Below are 14,674 nucleotides of genomic sequence, written 5' to 3'. Positions count from 1 at the left end.
CCTCTAATTCCTACTTTCCAATTTTTATGGGTTGGTTTTGCCTCTAACGTGCAGCACACAACCAAGCCGCCAATAATTATAGTAATTCTTCACGCCAAGAACTTGCTCTCCTCAACCCACTTATTATCGTTTGACTCATCACCATCAAATATATATTATATACAAGTAACTACCAATAATGCATGTATAATGCCATTGATTTTGTTATAGGGAGAGTCAATATTTGCATATTATGGTAATTATTATAATTAAGTGGGTGGAAATTAATTTCTACATGAATTATTGTGGGAAGAATTAACACATGAGATGAACTATAATAGGAGGAAAACATTAGCTAGTTTAAGTAACGTAGTTTGAACTATTATTGGTAAAAATAAGTTTTGACAACCCAAAATAAAAAGAAAAAATAGAAAGAGAAAGGAATCGTTAGATTTATACTCGGATTAGCTTTCTGAGTTAGAATTTCCTCTCCTAGCTTAAAAAGAGGAAATTTCTACATGAATTAGTATGGAAAGAACACATGAGAGGAAAACATTAGCTTGTTTAAGTAACATAGTTTGAACTATTATTGGTAAATTTTTTTAGTGAAGTTTTAACAACCGAAAATAATGTTGGATTTATATTTGGATTAGCTTTCTGAGTCAAAATCCCCTTTCCTAACCTAAAAAGAGGAAACATGATCAACTTGAGTAATCTAATCCTTGGGAAAGAAAAGAGATTGAGATTTTTTTTTGAAGTTGGATTAAATCGATGACATACATATAATATATGTTAGTGGCAAAAAAAAGATTGTACGGATTAGTTGGTTAAGCATAATAATATGTTATTATCAACTTGTTGGTAAAGTAAAGTATAGTTGATAATGTGTAATAGTGCTTAAGCTAAGTTGACCGAATTAAGGATTCCTAAATTCAGCAAAATTAAGTTTGCTAACTCTTGTAGTCAAATAAGCTCCACATCAAGCCCTATTAATAGAGGCGCCCAAGCTGGAATATAGAGCACAAATTTGACTCACACCCAGTCATAGCTAAGTTTGCTATGGCTACAAAACTGTGTTTGACGAGATGATCACTATATTAAAGACTTTACTATCAAGTTGCTGTTTGCATGATTAATTGATTATACAGTGTTGATGTGCAGTAGGATGAACATTGGTACACTCAAATCATTTACCCTAGACCTTCTCAAAAAAAAAAAAAAAATCATTTACTCTAGAAGTTTTATCATTCAAATCATTTATTCTATAAGTTTTATCCTAGAAAGTATAGTTATGCCAAGTAAATATCCTACTCAATTGCCACATTTACTGTGATATTATCAAGGGAAAAGTTAACGAATGCTCTAAGGGTATTGATATTGTCTTGTGATATTATCATTTTTTTAATGATGAAAATTGGGTCAGAGAAATTGTGGTTGCACTAAGTGATGATATCTTACTCAACATTGTCACATGATATTATCATTGTTATTAATTTTCAATAAAATTAATATATTATATATTTTTATGACCAAAACTGTGCAAGGCACGGGCCATTAACTAGCATGTACATCAAGCGGAGGAGCAGTCCCTAGCCTCCTATGGTAACCTCATTGAGGAGATAAAATTGCATGCAGAATCTTTTCTCAGTTTTAGAATTTCTCATGTTAGAAGAAATATGAATTCTGTAGCACATAGCCTTGCTAGACATGCTAGACATGTTAGCGGTTTAGTAGTTTGGATGGAGGAGGTTCCATCCCACATTTTACCTGTACTCTTAGCCGATGCCGGCTAACCTTACATATTAATAATAGTCGATTCAATTTGCTTCTCAAAAAAAACTAGCATGTACATCAACAATTTGTCATCTCCTTCGAAAGGAAGAAAAAAATATTTTCCTTAGAAGATAAATATCATAAATTATCTTGAACAAAAAGTAATTAAAGATAATCATAAATTCTCTCAGACAAAAACGAATTAATTTACAAGTGTGTTATATCCAAAATTATAACTTATTATGGCTTTTTACACATATCATCCTTAAACTTTAATGTGACTATCATCTTATTTTTACACTCTATTTATTTCAATGATAATGTTTTCTAAAAAATGAGTCATTAATATAATAAAGTTTTTTTTTTCTTTTTTATTATTGACGCTCAAAATAGAAAATTAATTCTTAACATTATCTTGTGATATTATCATTTTTTTAATGATGAAAATTAGGTTATAAAAATCATGATTGCACTAAGTGATGATATCTTACTCAACATTGTCACGTGATATTATCATTTTTAGTATTTCTCAATAAAACTAATATATTATATATTTTTATGACCAAAATTGTGCATGGCACGGGCTATTAACTAGCATGTACGTCAACAATTTGTCATCTCCTTGGAAAGGAAGAAAAAGAAATTTTCCTTGGAAGATAAATACCCTAAATTATCTCAAACAAAAACTAATTAATTTATTATGGCTTTTTACACATATCACCCTTAAACTTTAATGTGACTATCATTTGATTTTTACACTATTTATTTTGGTGATAATGTTTTCTAGAAAATGAGTCATTGTTCCCAAAAATATTTTCTATAAAACTATCTTATCTTCCTATGTTTAGTAATAATCTTAAATGAGTTGAAAAAAAATTTCCTAACTTTCATTAATTAGCTTGCTGTGAGATAGGAGAAGGTATTTGATATTAAATGATACCATGTCAGCGGTATCAAAATCCAATAAGTATAAAACATGTCTGTAAAAAATAACTATCTCATTAACAAATGAAAGACATGTGTTAGTGGATAATTATTTTTGCACATATGTCTATTGTTTATTGAATTTTGATACGGATGACGTGGTATCATTTGATATAAATTTTTTTTTGTGAGATAGAGTTGTTTTCCAAAGATAAAAGCCATACTTAGTCTCTAAATATAAACCACATTTAATTTGTTGACCAAATATAATTTTCATTTTTACTCATTTTTTCTGATACTACAAAACACTTGAAAATACAGAAAATTATATTTATACAAAGTTTTTCATCGAAACAAACGGAGTGTTATTCCCTTGATTTGAACAATTTATTCTCTAAATTTTTCCCAAAAAAAAAAAAAAAAACCCTACACTCTAGTTTTGTAATTAACAAATTATACTTTTATTAGTATTTTTCTTTAAGGGCATTATGTATATATAGTTTTTCCATATCATCTATAATGTATCATTTTTATTATGAACACGTGATTAAATCTGTTAATGATCGGGTAACTATTGCTCATCACATTGCTAGACATGTCAGTAGTTTTTTGATGTGGATGGAGGATAGTCATCCACATCTTAACGTTGTAATATTAGTTGATTTGGTTATTCCTTAGTAACAATATTATAGCTTTCTTATTCCAAAAAAAATCTGTTAATTTTTAAGATAAATACTAACAGAGTGTGTAATTTGTTACAAACTTAATTTGCAATGGGTTAATTGTTCAAATCGAAAGTTTATTGACCAAATTGTCAATTATATCAAATTTTAAGGACAATTTTGGCATTTCTCTTTTTCAAATATTATTACTTGCTTAATGCTTATTATGGCTCAACTTTTAGGTATGCATTTTTTATCCCCAAATTGCTTTTAACTTTCGGTATGCTTTGCTTATTATAGTAAGATTTCAGAACTCTTACGCTATGATGTTGATTTATAGCATGCTTTTAACCTTTCTTAAAATATCCCTCAGTTTTATTATATATATGTATCAAAATCGGACTTTTGTACGTGCCAACCATGGACTTTGTTATGGCTTCTAGCCAACTCTATATAATAAATATTGGTTTTATTATAGCACAAAGTGTTTATTTCAAATAAATCTGGAGAATAATAAACTTTGGTTACCATCTTTAAGCCTCAGTACTTGAAAGAGCCTAGACTTTTCGTGGCTTTTGCTTTTAATTTCTTTGAACTCACATTAAATATGTTATAGCTTTTTACTTTGCTACGGAATTGTAGTATGGGCTTGTTATTTTCAAGTTTCAACATTGTGTTCATTTCACTAAAGCCAGATTCTCACAAATGTGGAATTTCAATCAATACATGTGGTGTCTATCCATATCATCCGATCCAATCAAATTAATGAACCTCTATGATTGGCTTTGAGCATAAACTATGCCCCAGATTATTTTATAAATCAAGTAGTCATTTGGTTATTCAAGAGGTGACACAATAATTAATGAAAACTAGATGGATGGGTGGGTCACTAACACATGAACTGATTGATTAGAAAGGAGTATGCATGACATAATAATGCATTATGTAACAATCACAAAGATACAATTTTTTTTTTTTAAGAAATTCTGTGTTCATATATTTTGTGAAGCTTATTGTTTACAGAAGAAGTAAAAGAAAGCTAGAGTACACACTTCGATATGAATATTACATGCAACAGAGTTTAGTTTGCACAGACTCAACAAGAAACCCTTCAAGCAACAAAAAAGTGAAAAAAAGCCACAATACTCCTCCTCACTTTTTACTTGTAAAGGACCCCTCCTCTTTTCGATCTTAAATTTTCTTGCAGTCACTTGGATTGTGAAGAAACTAGCTAGAAAGACCCTTATCAAAAAGCAAGATTAATGAATATCCGAAAAGTAGAAAAAGTTTCAACTCTGAAGATTACATATCAATAATAAGGAAATATAATTTGAGTCTAATAACCATTTCCAAATAAGTAAAATAAGAAATACAAATTTTTTTTCACAACATGATATAATTTGTTGTAATTTAAATATCAATTTCACTTAGATCTATCACTAACACCATTTTTAGCATGCACCACTTACATATAAGCAATTACGAGAAATATTGTATTCTTAGACTTTTTTTTTTCTCACTATTGGATACAAATAGAAGTGTAAAACATCATTGGATGGTGGATTTGAGAGTGTTTTTCTTGTTATTATTAACTTGGCTTTTAGCTTATTTTGGGTGAGTGTTAACTTTTGACACAATAGAAGTGTAAAACAATAGTGGATTTGAAAGTGTTTCTCTTGTTATTATTAACTTGGCATAGCTTATTTTGGGTGAGTGTTAGCTAGAAAAATAGAAAGAGGGCACATAAGAATTTGATGCAATGGTTGGTAATGCAAGCATGAGGGCAAACATAACAAATTAAGAGAAGGGAGAAATTAAAAAGAAAGGGAAAGAAAGTGGAGGGAGCACCGCAGATTCCGTGGGTTCCAGGCTTGCACTCCAATCATCTCATGCACAATCGTTGAGGCAAAGTAATGGGTTTTGCTTTGCTTTGCTTTGCTTGTTACCCTTCACACACACACACCCACCCTTATCCCAAATCTCTCTCTCTTTATTTCCAAAATAGTATGTACACATCTAAATTTAGAAGTGGTATTCAATGCATCCGGTGCAAATATCTCTTTTCTCTGGATCCCACACGTAATTTGCTCCTAAATCTGCCTGTAATTTGCTTTCTTGTTTCTACTAGTATTTTTTTTCTTCTTCAGTAAAACGTGTGTGAAGTAACTAAATTGAAAGTTTACATAGCACTGTTACTGATCCATACGCGCCTTCAAAACCATCAGTATAATGTAACATGCTTCCCCCTTTTTTCTCTCAGGTCCCAACCCAAATAAAGAAATATCTCATGTACTCTGTTTGTGTGGGCTTCAAGTCCCAAGCTCTGTGAAACATTAATTAAAGAATAAATATATTATATTTCATGAATTGGAAAATAGCTTTAATATAACCAGGAAAAAAAAAAAAAAAAAAAAAAAAAAGAAAGGACTATTCCTTCTTGTTACTAAAGGCTGGCACTAAAAAATTAGACCCTTTTACGCTTGAATTCAATCAACTTCAAAAGATATGGCCAAATCCTTGAATCTCAACTATAAATCATATTACAATTTGGGAAATAAACTTGAGTCTTATGAGAAATGCTATTTGTACAATATTTTCATAACAAATCTTAAGTAGTAAGTTATTATATGTTTTTAATATAAATTTACTATTGAAATTATGTTTTTGCCTACCAATAACAGCAAATAACAATTTACCACGTAAAGTGTTATAAAAATACGACAAACTTAACAATTTCCGAGTCTCATATTAAAATCTAGATGGTGATAAACAGTGAGTAATATACTGCCAGCCTCTGGAATGTGCTTGTGCTAAGACGTGGGACGGTATTTGCGCGTGAGGTTTGGATAAATATATATTTAAAATAGGCAAAAATTAGGGGGGGTAGCACGCTTATTCCGTGCAACTAAGCCTTGGTGGTGGGATTAGTTTTCAATTGGTGAAGAGTGCGTTGGCAAAGTGTGAGAAAGAGAGTGTGAAACGGACTTCAATACGCTTAACAACCTTTACCATTCTTTTCCATCCCTCTAATTTTGCCTATTTTCGGTTACAATTTTTGTTTTTTTTTAGTTTCCACCCTTTGTTTAATTTGCCTAAATACAATCTCTTATTTTTCCAATTAACTCTCTCTTTCTCTCTCTCTGTGCTTCACTAAAAATCCCATAACTTCCCAATTCCATCCAAACTAGGCTAATATGTGTAACTTCGGGGGTTAAAAAAACCCAACCAAAGAATCATTGGCAGACTAATTCACACTCACTGTTCTATTGGGTATCCATAATAATATTTATATATCCCTTTCTCTCTATATATAAATTCACTACCCCACTCTCCTTCCCTTGCTTTTTTCATACCCTCCAACCTTTCTCACAAAAGCTCTCCTTTTTTTGTTTGGGGTATTGGAGGAGGAACAAATGGAAGCTCAAGAAGAAGTCATGATGGGGTCTAGAGATCAAACCCACATCGTCAAAGGCAAGCGCACCAAACGCCAAAGGCCTCAATCCCCCATCCCTTTTGCCATGATCACTACTACAAGTGGAGATGATATTACTGGTGGTGGTGGTGGCGGTGGCGGCGGCGGCGGCACTACTACTGGCGGCGATTGTTACAATGTTGATATCCTCAATACCAACAATATTATCAATTGGTCACCTCCTGCCACTACTTCAACTGAATTACAAGACAGCACTGAGGAAGAAGAGGACATGGCCAATTGCCTAATCCTTCTAGCTAAAGGACAATCCGTTCGTGGCCGCGGTGAGTCCCTCAAACAAGTTGAAGAAGATGTTGCTGCTGCTGCTGCTTCTGCTTCTGCTTCTGCTTATAAGCTTAATAGTCGGAGAGAGGCAGGCACGGGAATAGGTCCAGGCACAGGCACAGGCATAGGCACGAGTACGGGTACAGGTACAGACACGAGTAATAAGGCTGGATGTTATATTTACGAGTGCAAGACATGTAACCGGACATTCCAATCATTCCAAGCGCTCGGTGGGCATAGGGCAAGTCACAAGAAGACTAAGGCCTTGGCAGCAGCAGCAGAAGAAAAGAAGCAATTTTTATTGTCTTCGGAGGATGATAGTATTGAAGAAGCACAACAACAACAACAACAAGTGATCATCAAGAAGAATAATAATGATCATTTCTCGTCATCTCTTTCTCTACAATTGAGTAATAGTTCTAGAGGTTTGTATAGCAATAATAACAATATTAACAGGTCAAATAATAATAATAATAATAATAATAATAAGGTTCATGAGTGTTCGGTTTGTGGTGCGGAATTCACGTCCGGACAGGCCTTAGGTGGTCACATGAGACGGCACCGTTCACCTATGGGGACAAGTAGTAGTACTAGTTTGTCTTTGACAGCTCCAATAGCTTTGGAATCTGATCAATATCATCAGGAACAACCACCAAACAAGAAGCCAACACACATGCTTTCATTGGATTTGGATCTCAACCTTCCTGCCCCAGAAGATGATCATGATCATGATCATGTTCATGGAGTTGAACAGAAATTCCCATTTGCACCAAAGCAACAACAGCAACAGCAGCAGCAACAACAACAACAACAACAGAAACAACAGCAACAACAATCAACTAGTCTTGTTTTCTCCGCCCCAACTTTGGTGGACTGTCATTACTAAACAAAAGGGTCAGAAATTTTTTTATTTGTTTATTTTCAATTTGTTTATCTTGTACGATTTCTCAAGCTCATTTGAGGAGAATTTTATACGGTAATTTGTTTTTTTGTTTATATATATTTTACCATTCAAATACTATAAGATTCTTTCAATTATTTTTATTTTAATTTCCTTCATATATATGGACTTAAAATTCTTTGTTAAAGCAAGTTGTGTTGTGTTCTTAAAGGCATGTTGTAATTCATGAAAAGTGCATGATATAGAGTCCTTTTCATCTTCTTTTTGATTGGTTTTTGTTCTTTTCAGTGGGAGGGAATGTGATAAACACTTTGAGAGAGAGAGAGAGAGAGAGAGAGAACTATGGGTGTTTGGCTTGGTTTGTCACCACTCACCACCACAACCAAAAGCGTGGTTTAGGTTTCATTATTTTGTTTACAAAGAAAGCCTCTCTCTCTCTCTCTCTCACACACACATATATTATAGCCAGTGACAAGAATAGAATAAAAGTATAGAAAGCCAGTAACTGCAATTCCCACATGAATCCACCTCTTGTCCTTTTTCTCCTTTTTCAATAACAAAGTGGCATTAAAATAATGTTCTTAATTAGCCATTTTTGTTCTTTTCTTTGCTTGGTCCACCTCTCTGTTAGTTAACAGCCTACACATTACACCTAAGCAACATTAGCTTTCGTCCAGTACTCCATGACCCACAAGCCTTTACAATGCTCCAATAGGTTCTGAATCTTCTGATACACTACTTTAATTCAACTTCTCAACTTGGGGCATGTGAAGTTTGGTCTCATCAAATCTTAATTTAGTAAATCCGATTACAAGTTTCTTCTTTAATTGATTCAATATGATTTGCGCCAATGCTACCTTTTTTTTTCTTTTTTTCTTAAGAAGGAAAAAAAAATTAATTTACTAGTTAAACAAATTAAACCCATGATTAGAATTTTTTTTTGGAATTTAGTTACTAGATCTCAATTAGTGAATTTATTATTATTGCTTAATTGTGGTTGACCACTAGATATATATGTATAACTAAAGTAGGATAATTAGTTTAAAAAAGACAGCCAACGGTTCACATGTAATAAGTTACAGATTTACTTAATTTGTACTAATAAAATTAGTTTGAGTGAGTACATGTTAGCACAAAATAAGGGATAATACCATTCAAGGTAGGATATTAAGTAGAGAGAGATAACCGTGTACCAAAACCTCGTCCTACTTTTGTGGCATTGTTAAACATCAATTAGCTGTTTTTAAACTAAGAGTAGGTGTATGTCTACCTCACAAAGAGAGAGAGAGAGAGAGAGAGAGAAGCAACTTGTGACTGAGATTGCTATTAACGGTGCCAAGTTGAGCAGTGTGCTAAATTGGGAGTTTGGTCAATTCTTTGAGCCAAATAAAAGATAAGCAACTTGTGAGGTTACAGATAAAAGTGCCAAATTAGGTAGTTATATTTTGGTGATTTTCTTGGGCTACATATGCTTTTTTTTTTTTTTTTTTAAATAATTCTTCTTCTTTTCGTTTAATATTTAATATATGTGGTAATCTGTGAGGGATTCACCAATTCAGATAGTTTCATTTCAATAAGCCTGATTGAGTTCAACAGTCAACAACTATGTGTGGCTTGAATTTATGAAGCTAAAAGATTATGAATAATATTCAATTTGGTAAATTACGAAAGTATTAGATTTTTTTTGGGTTTGGTTTACCTCCAGTACTTTTTTAAGTGGAATCTACTTTTGTATAAATAAGAAATTGCCACATCACTCACTAACTAAATAAGGTGGAGATTAAGACTCACTACGTACCACTTGCCATTGTTATTTAAAACAAAATGAGAAGTCTAGTTAAAAAAAATACTGAATGTAAGCCAAGCACTTTTTTTTTTGGAAAGATAGTTTCAACCTATAGGCTTTTGCTTCTAATAATTGCTCTTTACGATCATCAAACTAAGATACCAATTAGTTTTTGATGTAGATCAGTGATTGTATACCTCAGATTCCTTATTTAACGACAATAATTACATAAGGCCTTCACATCCACTATGGAGCAAGAGTCTACTAATTTATGCCTTTGTTATAAAAGTTCTTCAAAAAAAAAAAAAAAATGATGGGGATATTAGTCATAAACCAACACACCTTTCATGTGCTCCTTTGAATTAAATTTTTCATGAGTCTACTAACTTAATTGTTTATGTACAATTTATAAAAATAAAAAATACCAATTTTACCAAATAATTTGATCTGGCAAAATTGGACCCAATCTGTTAACTTATTTGTTTATGTACATTTTTTAAAAATCTTTTATTTTTACCGACTTCTAACAAATATCTAGCAAAATTGGACCCAAATTTATCAAAGGGAAAAAGACTAGTGGTAGACACACTGTCACACACACAAAAATAAAAACAAATAAAATACGGAACATTATAGATTTATGGTGTGGCTTATTGAGTTTCCAAAAAAATTTCTTAATGAATAAATTCAAAGAAACTATTGCCATAGTGTTCACTGTATAGTGATACTCAGGAAATTGGGCGTACAAAAATTGTCTTTGAGGCTTTCCGAGTTTGTAATGTGCACGTCTGAGGTTGTAATTGGTTGCGTAAGAAAATCAGGCACCGTGGAGTATCAAGTAACTCAGTTTTCGTGTAAATAATTTTTTTTTTTTCTTTGGAAACTAGCTTTAGAGGAATTGAGTGGAAAATGGATTCCGTAAACATCATGAACATTGAGCAAATCAAAGTGGAAATGACAAAGGGACAAAACGAAATTTTAGGAATTGTGAAAAGTTGAATGAAAAATAACAATTAAGATTTTTTTTTTTTAATTTTAAGACACGCGTGCATGTTAATGTTGACGTCCAGAACATGTTTTCCTTTTGGAAGTTCCATCAATTTTAGTATTTCTGTCCTGTTTGGACAAAGAATAATACTATAATTTCAAACTTTTGATTCTCTAAACCCCATATGGATCATAACACCACAATATTATCAATTTTTAAAAAAAAATTAAATACACCACAATATTGTGAAATTAAGGGTAATTCTATTACGTATTCAATCATAATAAGTTTAAAAGGTGAGACTCAAAAAATAGAATTGATTAATTTCTAGTCAAAAAGGTCGAGAAACTTGATCAAAGATTATTCTGTTATTATTCTCTAACAACCTGGAGTTAAGCTTTCTTTCTTTTCCTTTCATTTTCACCATACCAAAATTATTGGGAAGAATTGGAATAAATTCTTCGAACATTTATCTTTGCCAAACGCCAAACGCCAATGGTCGATACCAAAAGCTATTAATAAAAGATTATAATATATTAAACATCAAAAGCATAAGTACATGGCTAATTAAAGAAAGCCATTAAAAGGTTTCCAAAATTTAAAAAAACAAAAACAAAAAGCCATTTGTGGGGCCCAATAATTTACGGGCCCGGCCCGCTTGCTTATGGGGAGTCCACAGGCCTAAGCTGAAGAAGGCCATGGCCCAAGCTCAAAGATAAGAAGCTCAAAATGGCCCAGGGATACAGCCGAGGACAGCTTGGTCCTCGGCAGACCCAAAGTCTCATTGATGAAAGTGGTATACGGGCAAACTTTAAAGATCAGAAAATATCTCGGGGAAGTTGTCCTTAATACCCTTCACTGATAAGACTCTGCACCTAACAGAACCGGATTTTTAGGCTTTATTAACCATTCCCAACAATTCTGGGATTAGACTGACGGGACAAATATCAGTCCTGAAAAAGTTGACCCTACACGTGGACGAGGGACAGCAAACGTAAGCTAGTATAAAAGGAAAGGAAAACTAAATTAGAGAGGGGGGATCTCTCTTTCTCTATCCCCATCCGGCCTGGAAGGAAAAACTCCAGGGATGAGAATGCCCAGACAATATATGGACGCCACCTCAAAAAATCCCGCCGCCGGGTAACCGGGGAAAGGCATTCGTGCTCCTCGGACAGGATTCGAGGAGTCCAATTTCTCAGGTTATGAAGCTGTAGGGCTTGGATATCTTGACTGTAGTCCTCTCTTACCTAAGTTTCCCTAAAGTCCGGTTTGGACTAACGCCCTGTGACCAAACGCTAGCCTTTCAAGCCCACTCTCTACAAATCTTATTGTGAGGGATCCTTCACGTGCGAGCCCAACGTCATTGTTGGGCCGTTTGAGAATCGTGTCCTTACACCATTAATTAAAAAGAAAAGAAAAGAAAAAACCAACCCACCTTCCCGTAATTTTGGATTACTTAAGCCCCTGTTTAGTAACACCACAAAAAATCCACACCCATTTGTCAACCCTCACTAGTCACTTCTCTCCCACACAAAAGAGTCAAAACTCAAAACCCAAGTGAGTGTGAAACAATAACAAGAAATTGACTAGCTCACCCCCAAATTAATCTTTTCAAGGCATGCACTGCTAATAGACTAATCGTCTGCTTGGGAAAAAAAAATTTGCTTTTTCTCTCAAACTTTATGTATAAAATTTGAGAGAAAAAGCAAAAAAAAAATTTCTGGTCATACAGTTAGCATAAAAACTATAAAGATTATATCTTTTTCCTCATATGTAGCAAATAAAGGATGTGACTTACCTCTAGTATTTTTTTAACTAGATTTGTCATTTTGTTTTAAATATACAATGACAAATAGTAGTGAATTTTAATCTCCACATTTTATTTAGTTAGTGAGTAATATGACAGTCTCTCATTAAAACAAAATGAAATTTCTTTAAAATAAAATACTGAAGGTAAGCTAAACCCGCAAATAAACTACTAGAAACTATAAATGGAATACCAAACAAAACAAGTGGTCACCTCGTTCCATGATTCCGTGTATCTCATTCTTTTCTCCCATTTTCTTTAGAACAAACAAAATCCAGAATACCAACTCCCTGGCCAATAGGTCATTAAATTTCTAATACTTATCCAATAAATCTCGAGGATGACTCTCCTTTACTGCTACTAGTTTGTTTTTTTTGGTTATTTTATACCATTCGATCCATTCCTATCATTGGTGCCTAATGTTGAATATGGCTTCTCCCGTGGAGCATAAATCCAAGTCCATATGATCACGGCAACAAATTATTAATAATTGGTATTAAAATTTACAATTTAAAAAAAAAAAAAAAATTAGCCAACTTAATAAATTGTACTTAATGTGCTGCAAACACAATAATGGTCACAACTTTTAGTGACATTTACATAATTATGATCATAATATAAATCTTGATGGCAACTAAATGGTACATCAGTACTCCTATTTTCATAAGAATGAAGTAGTGAGTAAAACTTGAAGGTTTATATTTGGTTAAGTGGGTGAGCTTTTAGTTTTTTTCTGCTTCTTTTGTGCCCCTTACAGTATGTAAGAGAATTCAAATCTAAGTTTTATCTGGAGAGAACTTAAGATAATATCATTAAGTTACAAAACTCTCGTCATATATGGTATATAAGTTATTCAACAATTTAAAAAATGATAATTTACACATTGTTAATAATATATATAGATCACATATCTCGAAAGTTGAACTCCATGTTTAGCCATGCATATTAATGTAACTAGTCGCAAACCCATGCGATGCGATGGAATATATAATTATTTTGTAATATGCTATAATGTATAATTTATTCTCTAAAAATTATTGAAAATAATTTGTTCTCCTTAAAAATTGAACTATTTTTAAAAGTATTATTATTTACGTTCTATTATTTTGGGTTTTTTTTTTTTTTAAATAACTAAATCATGAAATCAATGAAGAAACAAAAACAAAAAACAATGTCTATACATATCTGTACGCAATTTGAGTCCTCAGCCTAAAAGATAAATGAACTAAGGCCCGAAAAGCCCAATACAATGAATTTGTAGAGAGTGGGTTGGAAAACTAGGTTTTAATGAATCATACAACAAGTAGAGTAGATTCAAATGACAAGAAAATGAAGATAGACTGGTTTATTCTAAATAAAATTGTCCTTGGCACAGTCCGAGAAGACCAGTTCCTATATATATTTCTCTCAAGTTAGATTACAAGTTCAATTCTTGATTATTACAGTGTTTTTTCCCTTAATTTCTCAATCCCTTTCTCTCATTGCCTCCTTCCTATTTTATATTATGCCTTCACCTTCATCTTTGCCTTACACGTGTAGGTTAGATTGCTAGTGTTGATCCGAGTCACATCAGCACCTTCTTGAAATCTCTAGAGAGTAGCTGTAAGACTGAAAACTACTGTTCAAGTATTACTTCCTTATTAATGTGGCCAGAGAGTTAGCTGCAGAGCATTCAATGCAGTGGTAGCAGCTTTCCCTTAGATATTTCTCACCTCCTAGTTGTCCTGTACGTTCATGACGTATAACGTTATCACCAGAATTTCCTAGATGGTCACCCTAGATGACGAGACACTCTTTCTAACCCATGTTTCGCTTAGCCGAGGAGATCCTCCTCCTCGGCTTACCTTCCTCAACTTTCTCACCCGTAGTTCGCTCATGGGATCCTGAGTCTTACATACTCATTACTATTTATCTATATTCAGACCACAAAGCGTCCTCGAACAAGGCCCAAGGCCCAACATATGTTCTTGGGCCCCTTATCCCTACAATATCTATACTATATATAATAATGGAAGTTTTGAAAAAAAAAAAAAAACTGCCTTTCTTCTCTTAAAGTTCCTTAGAAATGTCTTTGGCCACTTAAAAAACCTTCATTGT

At 33.0% G+C, this 14,674-nt stretch overlaps 1 protein-coding gene across 1 annotated transcript; it reads left to right on the top strand.

The window, feature by feature from the left end:
- The first annotated feature begins 6,448 nt into the window (after positions 1-6,448).
- On the top strand, positions 6,449-8,139 carry LOC126697159 (zinc finger protein ZAT5). The gene has a single exon (XM_050394036.1). It carries the CDS (start codon positions 6,752-6,754, stop codon positions 7,979-7,981), a length of 1,230 nt encoding a protein of 409 aa, XP_050249993.1. The 5' UTR covers positions 6,449-6,751; the 3' UTR covers positions 7,982-8,139.
- Positions 8,140-14,674: the final 6,535 nt, after the last annotated feature.

Source organism: Quercus robur, chromosome 8 (assembly GCF_932294415.1).
Source record: "Quercus robur chromosome 8, dhQueRobu3.1, whole genome shotgun sequence".
Lineage (NCBI taxonomy): Eukaryota > Viridiplantae > Streptophyta > Magnoliopsida > Fagales > Fagaceae > Quercus > Quercus robur.
Note: the sequence above shows the minus strand (reverse complement) of the source record. Positions and strands in the feature narration are given on the sequence as shown.